At 36.5% G+C, this 15,156-nt stretch overlaps 3 protein-coding genes across 3 annotated transcripts; 2 read left to right on the forward strand and 1 right to left on the reverse strand.

Moving 5' to 3' along the window:
* Positions 1-805: 805 nt before the first annotated feature.
* On the reverse strand, positions 806-3,132 carry LOC9327156 (probable arabinosyltransferase ARAD1). Its single transcript, XM_002893774.2, has 3 exons — positions 2,374-3,132; positions 1,915-2,171; positions 806-1,493 (listed from the first exon to the last, which is right to left on the reverse strand). Exons 1-3 carry the CDS (start codon positions 2,999-3,001, stop codon positions 942-944), a joined length of 1,437 nt encoding a protein of 478 aa, XP_002893820.1. The 5' UTR covers positions 3,002-3,132; the 3' UTR covers positions 806-941.
* A 120-nt stretch (positions 3,133-3,252) lies between these two features.
* LOC9329882 (G-type lectin S-receptor-like serine/threonine-protein kinase At1g34300) lies at positions 3,253-6,152 on the forward strand. The gene is made up of 2 exons (XM_021011436.1): positions 3,253-5,841; positions 6,037-6,152. The coding sequence occupies exon 1, from the start codon at positions 3,315-3,317 to the stop codon at positions 5,808-5,810; it is 2,496 nt and encodes an 831-aa protein (XP_020867095.1). The 5' UTR covers positions 3,253-3,314; the 3' UTR covers positions 5,811-5,841; positions 6,037-6,152.
* Positions 6,153-8,440: 2,288 nt separating this feature from the next.
* On the forward strand, positions 8,441-12,752 carry LOC9327157. The gene is made up of 12 exons (XM_021013292.1): positions 8,441-9,201; positions 9,487-9,812; positions 9,903-9,995; positions 10,088-10,178; positions 10,264-10,357; positions 10,492-10,595; positions 10,700-10,769; positions 10,908-11,011; positions 11,217-11,333; positions 11,444-11,520; positions 11,715-11,759; positions 11,869-12,752. The coding sequence occupies exons 1-12, from the start codon at positions 8,872-8,874 to the stop codon at positions 12,404-12,406; spliced, it is 1,989 nt and encodes a 662-aa protein (XP_020868951.1). The 5' UTR covers positions 8,441-8,871; the 3' UTR covers positions 12,407-12,752.
* The last annotated feature ends 2,404 nt before the right edge of the window (positions 12,753-15,156 follow it).

Below are 15,156 nucleotides of genomic sequence, written 5' to 3' on the forward strand. Positions count from 1 at the left end.
GGGTACGGGTATTAGCTATTTACCCTATTGGGTCTTGTATTGTCGTACCCGTGGGTATAGGGTAAAACCCGATCCGAACCCGATACCCGAACGGGTACCCGATTACCCGAAATTACTTATACTTATACATATAAAAACTTTATATATATGTAATATTTGAGCTAAATACATTTATATCCAAATATCCGAGAGTAATTACCAAAAATTAAATGCACTTATATTTATATATTTAAGACTAAATATATAAATACGCGAGATGCTTGTAAATTTTTTAAATATTTGGACAAAATTCCGGTTATTCGGATAAATTTTTGGGTGAAACTCGGATATTTGAGTAAAATTGCGGATAAAATTCGGATATTAGAGTAAAATTTCGGGTAAAATTCGGGTATTTGGTAAAATTTTGGGTATTTGGGTATAAAATACCCGAACCCGATGGGTGCCCGATTTTTTCGGGTATTTAGCGGTTCTAAAAATCTAAACCCGAACCGACCCGAACCCGATTAGACCCAAACCGAAACCGAACCGATATTTTAGATTTACCCTATTGGGTCCTAAACTCCTCTACCCGAAAGACCCGTACCCGATCGGGTTTTACCCGAACCCGACCCGCATACCCGAATGCCCACCCCTACCCTTAACGATATTCGACCCAAGTTATCAGTCGAAGATAGTTGAACAACTCGAAAACCCGACCATTGGATCCAACCACATGAACGAGCAAGTCATGGATCCAAATGCAGTCAAGTCCTCGCGTTGACACTAGTGTTCAGTGGTTATAATATTTTGAAAGAAACCTCTTATATGGTTTAATATTTTTGGTGAACCCAAGGGAACATGCATTTTAAAGTGGCCATAACAATGTTGACAATGTTGGTAGTACAAAAGAAGAGACAAAAAATAAAAGAACACTTTCTATCTTTTGGATTTGGTTACATAATTCAGATACATTGACATCGAAGTGGAACGGAAGCACCTGCTGGTTTTCTCCTTTCCCTAATCACCGCTTCCTTCACCATTGGCACCTTCTGCTGAACCTTCTTCCATATGTGATTCACCGCACCATTGGGTTCAATTGGTCCAATCCCATTGCCTTGACCATTATCATACACAAAAACTGTCTGAACCTTTGCCATTCTACCTCTGAATGTTTCCTTCTCTCTTTCAGAGAACCTTCTGAGATGATTAGCCAACCATTTAGGTGTTAATGCATCACTTACAGGGACAAAGACCGAGAATTCTGAGTAATCGATTATTCCCTCAAACGGGAGCTCTATGGTATCGCTGACAATCACAGGGATGCATAGACTTTGAATGGCATCAAAGAGACGACATGAAGTGGGAGTGTCACCGGCTGGATGTAAGCAGAACTCTGAGTTTCTCATTCCTATTATCGATTGTTCCCTTCCTGTTGCATTAGGAAAACCTTCTTCCATGACAATGCCTTGTTCATCGACCAGCAAGTCCCATAGCTTTTCTCTAATTAACCCTCCCTGTCAAGTTAAAATTATTCACATTATTTAAGAGATCTTGATACCAAAAAACTTAGTAAAGAGTAGATCATTTTGCTATGAATACGGAAGACTAATAAATTCAATTTAGGCTGCGATTGTTTCCAATGTCAATTTCTGCGTTTGCATTTACATGTGAAATGTATATACTTTTTACCAAAAGAAATTTGTCTGACATGCTAAATGTTATGGATTTATTAGGAAAAAATACACATGAATGCGCAAACGTAGCAAACAAACACAAGACGCCTAAGTCCTTCCAAGATTGGGTGACACTAGAATTTCCAAAACACCAGTACATTCGCTCTATAACGCCTCATGAGCCATTACCACTCAAAAGAGTCTCTGCATAAAGCAATCTAAAGACTCAAAATAAAGAAGCGATTTTCGTAAAAATGATTACCCGATGTCTGTGCTTAGCCCCTTTGAAATAAAGAAGGCTATGACGTCTCTGGTTCTGAGACAAATCTAGGCTAGGAAGCAGATGCGTATATGGAACTATCACATCCTTAATGACAGAGACTTGAGTATGCTCTATCCTCTCAGGTAAGCTAGTCCCGTTAGATGACTTAGAATCTTGCCTGAACCATCCTCCAAAATCCACCACAAGAAGAATCGATAAAGCAATCTCCTCACGAACATGCCACATTGCAACAGGGTCTGCCAAAGAACGCTTCAACATTTTAACTTAACCTGACACACAATCCACACATATAACTTATATAAGCTTCTAAACCAAATCTACATACACCCACATGAAAAACTCACTCAAATCTATAAACTATAAGATCCAGATTTGTCAAACTAAGTCCAAACAAGTTACACAGACATGAACTTTCATATATAAGAGAAACTTTAGTACCAGTTAGAACAAAAACGTGATCACGACCATTGGATCGTTTCCAAGCTTCAGTGTTCTTGACAAAATCAAGAACTTGTCTCTGTCTCTGATAATCTTCGTTACCATTCTTCTTCCTAAACGAACCTTTACCATTTCCAAGCTCCATCTCTGCACTAAGCGTCGCAAAGAACGGCACGAAGACTACATCAGCGTCAGATTCACTGAAAACCCTTTTAGCAAAAGATCCAATTCGTTTCTCCGGCGAGGTTTCGAGGTCACCCATGATCCAATACTCGGCACTGTATTGCTTAATCAACGGATTCTCTGGGTACGGTGGGTATTTACCGGGTTTGGGTAAATGGGTTTTACGGGTCGGGTGATCTGGGTCACTGGGTATGCGTGAATCTGGAGAAGAAGAGGACCAGTACTTATCGAGAAGACCATAGTTTAGGGATCTTGGAAGCTCAGCTACAAAGACATTGATACCGTTTTGGAGAGTATTGTGTGAAATTCTCGGATTTGGGTTAGAGATTAAGGAATTGGAGAAGAAGAAGAGAAGCGAGACGACGAAGAGGAGAGAGAAAGAGAGGAATAAGTAAGGAAGTGAGCAGAGAGGTCTAGTCGCCATTGATGCGATCTTAGGAACCATCTTCGATGAAAGATCTCTGCTTTTGCTTCACAAGAGAGATGGGTTCTTGTAACTTTGAATCCTCTAGTTGAGTCAGAGGCACACACTAAAATCGACCTGCCGTTTTACTTGTAGGGTTTTGAAAACTGTTTACCGTTCTGATACTCCTCTATAAAACTGCTTGTTGTTTCAGTTGGTGTCTAATTTTGAAATGTCAACTTTGGAGACTATCTGAGAGTAATTAATTAATTAAAGAGAAAAACAAAAGTCATTTCAGTCTTCGTTGATAACAGAGGAGAGAGAGAGAGAGAGAAGAAGCTTCACAATCGCAACAATGGCGGAGAAGACGCCATTTCTCAAACTTCTCCCTCTTCTTCTTCTGCTTCTCCTTCACTTCCCTTTATCATCCTCTACCATACCTCTCGGCTCTGTTATTTTCGCCTCCGGTTCCAACCAGAATTGGCCATCTCCAAATTCCACTTTCTCCGTCTCCTTTGTTCCAGCTTCTTCACCTAATTCATTCCTCGCCGCCGTTTCTTTCGCCGGAAACGTTCCGATATGGTCAGCGGGAACCGTTGACTCACGAGGATCTCTTCGTCTTCTCACCTCCGGCTCCCTCCGCCTCACCAACGGCTCCGGAACCACCATCTGGGATTCCGGAACAGATCGTCTCGGTGTTACTTCCGGTTCGATTGAAGATTCCGGTGAATTTATTCTCCGCAACAACCGAAGCATTCCGGTTTGGTCTTCCTTCGATAATCCGACGGATACAATCGTCCAATCGCAGAATTTCACCGTCGGTAAGATTCTCCGATCTGGTCTTTACTCGTTTCAGTTAGAGACAAGTGGGAATCTTACTCTTAGGTGGAACACTAGCACGATTTACTGGAATCTTGGTCTCAATTCTTCGATTAGCTCGAACCTATCGTCTCCGAGCTTAGGTTTAGTATTACGGACTAATGGAGTTGTGTCGATCTTCGATTCGAATCTTCGTGGCGGAGTTGACACCGTTTACAGTGGCGATTACGGTGATAGCGATACTTTTAGGTTCTTGAAGTTGGATGATGGGAATTTGAGAATTTACAGTTCTGCGAGTAGAAACAGTGGACCTGTGAATGCTCATTGGTCTGCTGTTGATCAGTGCCTTGTTTATGGATATTGTGGGAACTTTGGGATTTGTAGTTACAACGATACTAATCCGATTTGCTCGTGTCCGTCTGGTAACTTTGATTTTGTTAATGTGAATGATAGAAGAAAGGGATGCAGAAGAAAAGTGGAGCTAAGTGATTGCTCTGGCAACACAACCATGCTTGATTTGCCTCACACAAGGTTATTTACTTACGAAAACGATCCAAACTCGGAAATTTTCTTTGCGGGTAGTTCGCCTTGTCGAGCTAATTGTCTTAGTAGCGTTACTTGTCTTGCTTCTGTCTCGATGTCTGATGGGTCAGGCAATTGTTGGCAAAAACAACCCGGTTCCTTCTTTACCGGGTATCAGAGGCCATCGGTTCCGAGTACTTCTTATGTTAAAGTGTGTGCTCCAGTGGTTTCTAACCCACCTTTGATTGCAACAAAAGTTGACAGTAACAACTCGAAAGTGCATTTGTGGATTGTCGCAGTTGCTGTAATGGCTGGGCTTCTTGGTTTGGTTGCAGTAGAGGTAGGTCTCTGGTGGTGTTGCTGTAGAAAGAATCCTCGGTTTGGAACTTTGTCGTCTCACTACACTTTGCTTGAGTACGCTTCTGGTGCACCTGTGCAGTTTACCTATAAGGAGCTGCAGCGTTGCACCAAAAGTTTCAAAGAGAAGCTTGGAGCTGGAGGGTTTGGAACTGTGTATAAAGGCGTGCTCACAAATAGAACCGTGGTTGCAGTGAAGCAACTCGAGGGAATAGAGCAAGGAGAAAAGCAGTTTAGGATGGAGGTTGCTACCATTAGCAGCACACACCATCTGAATCTAGTCAGACTGATCGGGTTTTGCTCCCAGGGAAGACACAGGCTTCTCGTCTATGAGTTCATGAGAAACGGATCTCTCGATAACTTCCTGTTTACTACTGATTCAGGGAAGTTCTTGACTTGGGAGTATCGGTTTAGCATTGCGCTTGGGACGGCAAAGGGAATAACTTACCTCCACGAGGAGTGCCGCGACTGCATTGTACACTGCGACATTAAACCCGAGAACATTCTCGTGGATGACAATTACGCTGCCAAAGTCTCAGACTTTGGACTCGCCAAACTCTTGAACCCAAAAGACAACAGATACAACATGAGCAGCGTTAGAGGAACAAGAGGCTATTTAGCTCCTGAATGGCTCGCAAATCTTCCCATAACCTCAAAATCGGATGTCTATAGCTATGGAATGGTTCTACTAGAGCTAGTCAGCGGAAAAAGGAACTTTGATGTCTCGGAGAAAACGAACCACAAGAAATTCTCGATATGGGCATACGAGGAGTTTCAAAAGGGCAACACCGAGGCAATCCTAGACACACGTTTAGGCGAAGATCAAACAGTTGATATGGAACAAGTGATGAGAATGGTTAAGACAAGCTTTTGGTGCATACAAGAGCAGCCATTGCAGAGGCCGACAATGGGGAAAGTGGTTCAAATGCTAGAAGGAATCACAGAGATAAAGAACCCGCCATGTCCAAAGACCATAAGCGAAGTATCGGTTTCAGGGAACAGTATGAGCACAAGCCGTGCATCTATGTTGGTTGCTTCAGGTCCGACTCGATCATCCTCTTCGTCTGCTACACGGTCGTTTCAGACAATGGGGATCACATCGTCTGGACCGGCTTCCACTAGGATCAGTGAAGGCTCTATGCTTGGATCATAAAAATTGTTGTATTGTGATTAGTAATGTCTAGATTTATTAACCGGGCCTTGTGGCCTAGTGGTAAAGGGGTCACAGCTGTGACTTCCGCCACCAGGGTTTGAGGCACGGCCACTGGCAGGTTTACATAGGAGAATTGCCAGCCTCGTGGGATTAGTCCTTGGGGGCTTAGGAAGCCTTTGGAAGACCCGCGGTTATTCAAAAAAAAAAAAAAAAAAAAAATGTCTAGATTTATTTTAATTTACTTATTGCATACGTTATAATTGTATAGGAACACTGCAAAGGGAATAATTATTTTTCTTTTTTTTGATAAAATGCATATTCAAAGCTGTGGAATGGTTTTAAGAAGCGAGAACTACAAGTCTAATATGACATTTCTCACATTAGAATTTAGACCTTCAAGGGAAAATTGCATATACTATAAATGTGATCTCGGGGTTGAAAGAAATTTAAGATCTCTATTTTCTTCCAATATTGTTGCGTGTACGTCGTGTCATGGGAGTATGAGAAACTCGTCGTGGGAAGAAAAATAAAGCAAAAGCTCCCACATTTGTTAGCTCCAAGTCATTTGTGTTTATTTGGTTATATTTATAACTTTTTTTGTAATAAATTTTAGGGAATATATTTTGTCCACGGAACTAAACAATTTGTACAAATTTAATAAATTAATAAATTAAAATGAAAAAGAAAAAAAAAAACTAAACATCTCTTAATTTTGGTTTCTAGAGACATCAAATCCAGAAAAAGGTTAAAATAAAAATTTATAATCATAAAAACTGCGTCACATTCAACGATGTGAATCCAATTACCATCATTAGCCGTAAATAAAATTCGATCCTCGCGAATATATTTATTTGTCAAAGTTGGTTTATCTCATTTTGTTTGATCATCAAACTCCAACACCCATAGATTATGTTAATTTATAGTATACAGTCTCATAATTATTATAAAGTCACCCACAAATTTTCAAAAAACATATATATGTCTAACCACTATAAATTTTTGAACGCGTTTTAGAATAAATAAGTCAGGTGCCTTTTTTTTGTTCTTTGTATTAAGAGTGTGAGGGCGAAAGAATTAGTTACAAAAATTATAAACTGAAATGTGGAATCATTTGACCAAAAATTTGAGCCAAAAAAAGAAATGTGGAATCAAAAATATTCATAATGAAATGCGATGGAGACAGAAGAATATCACTCAAAAGATGAAATTTGACCAATGTGAACAAGTTGAAACGTGGAATTGGTCCAAAAAAGAGGAATTATTATCATTAAATTAGCAGTTAAATACGTAGATCAGAAATAATTTCACTTGGCTCATCATTGATAATGGTTTAGGATCATGTTTATGAAAACTACTTTTGGAAGCAATTTCTGTTTTTTTGATAACTAACTACTACTATTGAAATCTTAAGACTTCTTTTTATATATTAATAAAACAAATTGAAAAAAATAAAAGTACAATAAGAAAACATTTTTCAAACAAAATATTACTATCATTCGTAAGAGTTTAGTGAAATTTGTGTATCAAACTCTTAGAATTCTAAGAATAAGCGATCATATTTATTAAAATCGAGGTTTGTGATGGTCTTATGTGTTCGTGTTCGAATTCGAACACGACCCATCAACTCTATATGATTCACATAAAAGTGTCTCTTGTAATTTTGTTTTTCTTTTGAGCAATGAGTAATACAAATTTATATTCCAAAAAGAAATGATCATACCATTTGAAGTTCCAAATCATTCATAGCTTTATCTTTTATGTAATAAATAAGCTATGGGCCATTGCATTCCATTTATTTAAATAAAATACTAAATGATGATAACAATTATTTTTCTATATGATATCAACAAATTATTTTTCCTTTCAAGCTTCCTCCTACCTTTGACCATTGCTATAAAGCTATTATGACATTGCCACACATAGGTAATTTGGTAAAACATTGTAATTTGAAGCCTACTTTAGATTCTGTCGTCCTTTATTTGGTAAAAAGTCAACTTTCATTTTCAAATCTAGATATGCATACACATGTTGACTGATTTTTCTTCTCTTTTTCTATTTCAGGGATCTACAATAATATTTACCAAAGACTTTCTTCATTCACACAACAAAAAGAACCAAATGGTAAAATATTTTAAAATTAACTACTTGATACAACTTAATTTACTATTTGAAATATTTAACTTATCTTTTGCTTTTTTTATATAAGCATAATTTTTTATTTTCGTCTAAATAATATTAAATTAAAACAATTAGAAACAGAAGAAAAAAACAGTTTAAAAATTACAAAAGAAAGCAACATTTACTCTTGATTCGAGTTGTGAAAACCCTATAAAAATAAATTTTCACACAGCAAATTATGAAATTATACTCTGACACATGTAATGATAATTCGATGATGATGACACCTCACATTTTTTGAAATGGATGAATCTCTATCGATGATCTATTTTTCCTGAAGTTATTCTCATTGAAAAAATTTCAATGAAATTCGCTTAAAAAATTATATAAACATAAATTTAAATATGTAAATATTTTTTTACGAATTAAAACAATTCTAATTATGGAGTAATAGTATTTGATAATTCAAATATATTGCAACTTGATAGTAAATTTTTAATGTGTAATGGGATGAGTTTTGAAGAGTGTAAAAATGGGTAAAACGAGCGAGAAAAGGCCTTTGGGGGTTGAATTTTTTTGGCTAACTTCACCATCTGACACTCTCCAACTCTCAACAGACCCCAAAAATTCAATTACTCTCTCTTCTCTCTCTCTCTCTTTCTCGAGTCGCGTTTCTTCTTCTCTTTTCCTTGTAGACATCTCCACGATTCTTCAGCTCAGAACTTGTCACTTCTCTCTACAGCTTATCTCAAGTATCGAAGAAGAAGAAGAATCTGACTTCAATCTGATTCCCAGATCCAAGTTTCTGACTCTTAGGTCTTTCGTAATCTCGACTCTTCATTGAAGCTACTGATTTGGATTCTTTAGCTTACTTGCTAGGGTTTTGCGTATGGAGAGTTTCGAGAGAGTTTAATTTCGATAACAAATTTGGTAACTTGTTGTGATGGGTGGGCTTTGTTCGAGAAGTTCATCTGTAAATAATGCTCCTGGTGGAAGCTTTGCACATGTTAATGGTCATCTCAATAATAGTAATGGCTCTGAAGTGAATTTTCAGTCTTCTGGTGAAGGTGGTGGAGAGAAAGATGTTGCTGATCCTTCTCCTGTTAGGGAGAATGTGGATACTAATAATAAACATACTTCGGAATCGTTTTCTTTTCCTATAGTCTCTGGTGGATCTCATCCTCAAAATATCGAGGATGGGATTCCTCGGTTATCAAGGGTTTTATCTCAGAAATCTAGATCCACTAAGTCTAGACAAGCTGCTGTGGCTAAGGTAAAGAAATTGTTAAGCAATTGTGGGGTTAGTTTCTCAGTCCAATTTACTCCCTCCTTTTCACAAAGAACGTCGTTTTGTGTTTTCAATGCAGTTTTTAATACTAAATCTCTTTTATATTGTTGCTATTTCAGCTTATTAATTAAAGAGAGAAACTGTTATAGTGTATTATCAAAAGGCATAAAAGAAAATTTCACATTTTTCTTAATTTGTGTGAAAAGTTGTAGAATGACATTCTTTGTGAAACAGAGAGAGAGGATTATACTAAGGTGTTTTTGTTTATAGGTTTCGGAAGTAAGCTCTCTTTTGGGTAGAGCTGGTACTATGGGACTTGGTAAAGCTGTGGATGTGTTGGATACACTTGGGAGTAGTATGACGAATTTGAATCTTAGTGGCGGATTTTCTTCTGCGACGACTGTTAAAGGGAATAAGATATCTATCTTATCGTTTGAAGTTGCTAATACTATTGTTAAAGGTGCCAATCTTATGCATTCTCTTTCGAAAGATAGCATTACTCATTTAAAAGAGGGAGTGTTACCTTCAGAAGGTGTTCAAAATTTAATATCGAAAGACATGGATGAACTGTTGAGAATTGCTGCTGCGGATAAAAGGTGACAGTGTGTGATTATGCTCTGTGTTGATACTGTTTTCTATTTGTGGTTTGGAGATAAGTGACAGTTAAAATTATTTATCGTAAACAGGGAAGAGTTGAGGATTTTTTCTGGAGAGGTGGTGCGTTTTGGGAATCGTTGCAAGGATCCTCAATACCACAACCTGGATCGTTTCTTTGACAGGTTCCAACATGTTCATGTCACTATGGTCACATAATAAGTCTATTCTTTTTGAAAAGAATCTGACCTTTCATTAGTTCTGTGTTATGATTTAGGTTGGGCTCTGAATTTACACCCCAGAAACATTTGAAAGAAGAAGCAGAAACCATAATGCACCAGCTGATGTCATTTGTTCATTTTACAGCTGTACGTATTCATGCAAATTGGTGATATTCGGTCCTGTTCGACTCTCTTGATGGCGACTTACTCTGATTATCTGCTATGCTTTCAGGACTTGTATCATGAGCTCCATGCTCTGGATAGGTTTGAACAAGATTACCAACGTAAGATCCAGGAAGAGGAGAACCCAAGCACAGCACAACGAGGTAGGTACCATGTAGAAATGTATGTTAATTGACTAAATCCATTAGATATATCTTTGGAAATGAATGATATTGTTTGCACTCTATTCTCTTTCATTTGTTGTTTATCGTTCTCATTTCCCTTCCATTTTTGCTAGGTGTAGGAGATACCCTCGCTATCTTGAGGACAGAATTAAAGAGTCAGAAGAAGCATGTAAGAAACTTAAAGAAAAAATCTCTTTGGTCTAGGATCTTGGAAGAGGTAAGGGCTGCAAACTGATAAATCTTTACGATTTCCTTTTTCGTGAAGTTTATGGGTACATATGGACTCCAGTCTAAATTCTTGACAATACTAATAATGCTTAGGTGATGGAGAAACTCGTAGATGTTGTCCATTTTTTGCATTTGGAGATTCACGAAGCCTTTGGTGGTGCGGGTGAGGTTCTTATTAGATAAAGCGTTTTAGTCTTATTTCAGCTATCAGGAGGATTGAGTATTTAGTGTATTCTTTTTTTTATGGTATCCAAAATGTAACAAATGCCTACAAATCATGATCATTCTACCTGATATGCAGATCTTGATAAGCCTGCAAATGACTCACCAATCAATCATAAAAAATTAGGCTCTGCTGGTCTTGCCTTACATTACGCAAACATCATTACTCAAATTGATACTCTTGTAAGTTATTATTCTTTTTTTTTGTCACTTAGTTTTAGTTTCCGTGTTGGACCTGTTGTCCAAATTCGGGTTGCCTAGGATTTTGAATCGTATGTTTCCCGTATCCATTGGTTACCCGATCTCGTTAGTAATATCAATATGATTGGACCCATACGGTTTGTGGAATATAATTTAAATTAAGTTATTTTCTCATTCTAATGAGTAGGTGTCCCGGTCTAGCACTATGCCTGCAAGCACAAGAGATGCTTTGTACCAAGGCTTACCCCCAAGCATAAAATCTGCTTTACGCTCCAGAATACAGTCCTTCCAGGTTAAAGAAGAGGTATTCGTAATGCTTTAGTGCTGACGAGATCTGCTTTACCACGTCCACTGTTACTTGAAATGTTATTTGTATGCCTGCTCACCTCACTATATCTGATCTGATTTCACCAGCTCACTGTTCCTCAAATAAAAGCTGAAATGGAAAAAACGTTGCAGTGGCTTGTTCCTGTTGCTACAAACACTACCAAGTAAGCTTCTGTGATGTTTTCTTTTTCTTAATCTTGGTTTCGTGTCATCATTAGAACTCTGTTGTCACTCAAATCAATGGAACATGTTATCTGTCTTGATTCTCTTTCAACAAAGCATGTAAAATCAATCCCCTTTAGTTTTAATTATTAAAGTAAGTCAGACTTATTCTTCTGTCTTTTCTTTTCTCAACCAGAGCGCATCATGGGTTTGGATGGGTTGGAGAATGGGCAAGTTCCGGGTAAGCCCTGATTACAAGCTGACTCTTAGGCTATTCTCTCTTTGTGCTGTGTATATATGCATACAATTGCATTCCTTGCTAAATGTTAGATTATGCAAAATAATTTCAGGTCAGAGGCGAACCAGCGACCTGCAGGTCAAACCATACTAAGGATAGATACTCTTCACCATGCAGATAAAGAAAAAACCGAGGCTTACATATTAGACCTGGTGGTGTGGCTTCATCATCTTGTTACCCAAGTTAGGGCCACTACAGGTTATGGCCTAAGATCTCCTGTTAAGTCTCCAATCAGATCACCAAACCAGAAAACGATCCAACTCTCCAGCGGTTCACACAACCCAAGTCTGGGTTCTCCGTTGCTGACTACGGAGGATCAAGAGATGCTTAGAGACGTAAGCAAGCGGAGAAAGACGCCAGGAATAAGCAAGAGCCAAGAGTTTGAAACGGTGGCTAAAACACGGCTTTGTAAGCACCACAGGCTAAGCAAAAGCAGTAGCCACTCGCCGATGATGGGCGAGATGATGAAGAATAAGAAGGATACTTTCTCAACCAGAAGACCTTCTTCTGTTCCCATCATCGATTTTGACATTGATCGCGTGAAAGCCCTCGATGTGATTGATCGCGTGGACACCATTCGAAGCTTGTAGTTAAATACTTCCACACCATCGGAGTTCAGAAATTGGGATTGGGATAGATGGTAAAGAGTAAAGACCACACTCACTTATCATCAAAACAAAAGTTGATGATATGAATCGGAATGCGATTGATCCCACAGGTGCCATCGAAACCTTTTATAGGTGATGAAAAATTGGCAGAGCTTATTAGTATCTTTGTACTCTTTTTGGTTTTTGTGGGTGTAATTTGGTGTGGTTTTGTAGCATTTCCTTTGTATTGTTGTTCTTTCTCTTGTTGTAGACTAGTTGTATTGTGTACATACAAGAAACGTTACTACATATATTTGGAGAATAAAAATATATGATCTTCTCAAATGGAATAAATTCGAGTTTAGACTAATAATCACCAGAGAAGCAACTGGTAATTGAGAATCATATTGTCTTGCATTAATTATTAGCAGTAATTAACATTTCTAAAATGCCGTAATTGTATTTAACATTAGAACGCATACAAACATCGTCATATATTAGCTAATTGGCTTAGCCAGAGATCTCAATGGACTTAACTTGAGCCTTCGTATTTATGTAATCGTTAGATATAGAAACTATATTCATCCAACACATGATAATGTGTGTATCTGATATAGAATAAAATGATCAATCGAAGGTGGCATGCAGATTTAAATTATGGTTAATTAATCATCACTGATTCACCAAATGTCACATACTCACATGCATGTATCCTCTCAAGTAGTGGCAAATTTAGAGATATATTTATGGGGTGTATTGAAAAAAGAATTTAGAGTGATTTGAGTTTTTAATGAGTTTTGACATATTTTGGTGAATTTTGGTGCATTAGAAAATTTGTTATTAAAATTCTCCCAAATTTCACCTAAAACCATGAGATTTGGATTTTTGAATGTTAACTAAGAAATTCCCTTAAATCTCACCCAAAGTCACTCAAGTCACTTCAAATTCACTACTTAAAATATTTTCAATAACAGTGGATTTGATTGTAAATTTTAAAATCACTAATCCAATAACACTTGATTTTCAATTTTTTTTTTTTAGAATTCATGTTTAAATAACATAGGATTTGTTATTTTCATACAAATCATTCCAAATCCTTTATTGAATACATCCCCCAAAGTCTGGATCACCATTTATTTATGTATATTTTTTATCAAAATTTACATCTTTCGTTCGTTATCAAAATATAAAATTCGTAATAAAATACGTAATTCATCAATACATAAATTTTATTTCTTACAACTTATGTAAGTTTGTATAGATAGATATATAATTTCGTAACTATTTTCACATATAAATAAATATTTTAGAAATATATTAGTAGACATGTAATATTTAATCAGTTAGTAAAGAAATATCAAACTAATTTAAATCCAACAATTAAGTAAGGATGTTGGAGCTAAGTATGTGATTAAATTAGTGTTTGTGGTAGGAGAAAAACAAAATGTCAAAAGATCAAAATGTTGCACTAACTAGACTCGAACCTTGATATAGGGCAAGAGTGAGAAACACAACTAATAATGCTGAATCATTTCAACTTCATAGTCTTTTTGGTCTGAGCCTGAGCCTCCAAGCTACCTTGGATTTGCAGGCCATCATCGTGACATTGGCTCGCTCTGGTCGTCCCGAGTTTTTTATCCAAAATTTTATGGCATACCGGCATCCCTATTTTTCTTTGGGCACAAACATCTTCGTTTGGATCGCCAGAAAATTCTCTTCCTACTTGCAACTTTTTTTTTTTCAGAAACTGGGTGTTTCGCCATATCAAACGTATTTTGGAATCTCAAAACTATCCGCAAACTTAAGATTTTTTTGAGATAATTTTTTTCAGGGTGGTTAACAACCTGTCAACAGTTTGCCTGTTATTTCTAATGCTTTATCGTACCGTCGCGACATAACTTGTTATCATTATGGTCTTTATATCATCGTTACTATTTTTTAGCTTATGTCATATTCTACTTTGTGGCAATGTCCGGATAGGTAATTTAGCTAAGAAAAATGAACATGTGGATCTTATTTTCCATGAAAGTTCATCAGTTCTTTATTGGCTCTTCTATTTTTTTTTAAAAATAAAACCTTATTTTTTCTATATTGTTTTTGGTTTGTTTTACAGCAAGAACCAATCCTTGCTAAAAAGAAAAACAAAATTCTTCTTTTTTAGTTGCATATAAAAGAATAATATAACAAAATATTTGCATATCATCATCAATTTTTTGACAAGTGGATTGACGATCTTATAATATTTTTTTTATACCACATGGATAAACTACACAATTATACACGATATATATAATTATTTAAATCATCCCTTTCCAGTGTTAAAATCACTAATCCAATAACACTTGATTTTAATTTTTTTTTTAAATTCATGTTTAAATAACATAGGATTTTTCATTTTAATACAAATCATTCCAAATACTTTATTGAATACACCACCCAAAGTCTGGATCACCATTTATTTATGTATATTTTTTTATCAAAAATATTTTATCTTTCGTTCATTGTCAAAATATAAAATCTGTAACAAAATATGTAGTTCATCAATACATAAATTTTATTTCTTACAACCTATGTAAGTGTGTATAGATAGATATATAATTTCATAATTATTTTCACATATAAATAAATATTTAAGAAATATATTAGTACACATATAATATTTCATCAGTTAATAAAGAAATATCAAAATAATTTAAATCCGACAATTAAATGAGGAAGTTGGAGTTAAGTATATGATTAAATTCCTGTTTGTG

This window comes from Arabidopsis lyrata (genome assembly GCF_000004255.2).
Source record: "Arabidopsis lyrata subsp. lyrata unplaced genomic scaffold ARALYscaffold_1, whole genome shotgun sequence".
Classification (NCBI taxonomy): domain Eukaryota; kingdom Viridiplantae; phylum Streptophyta; class Magnoliopsida; order Brassicales; family Brassicaceae; genus Arabidopsis; species Arabidopsis lyrata.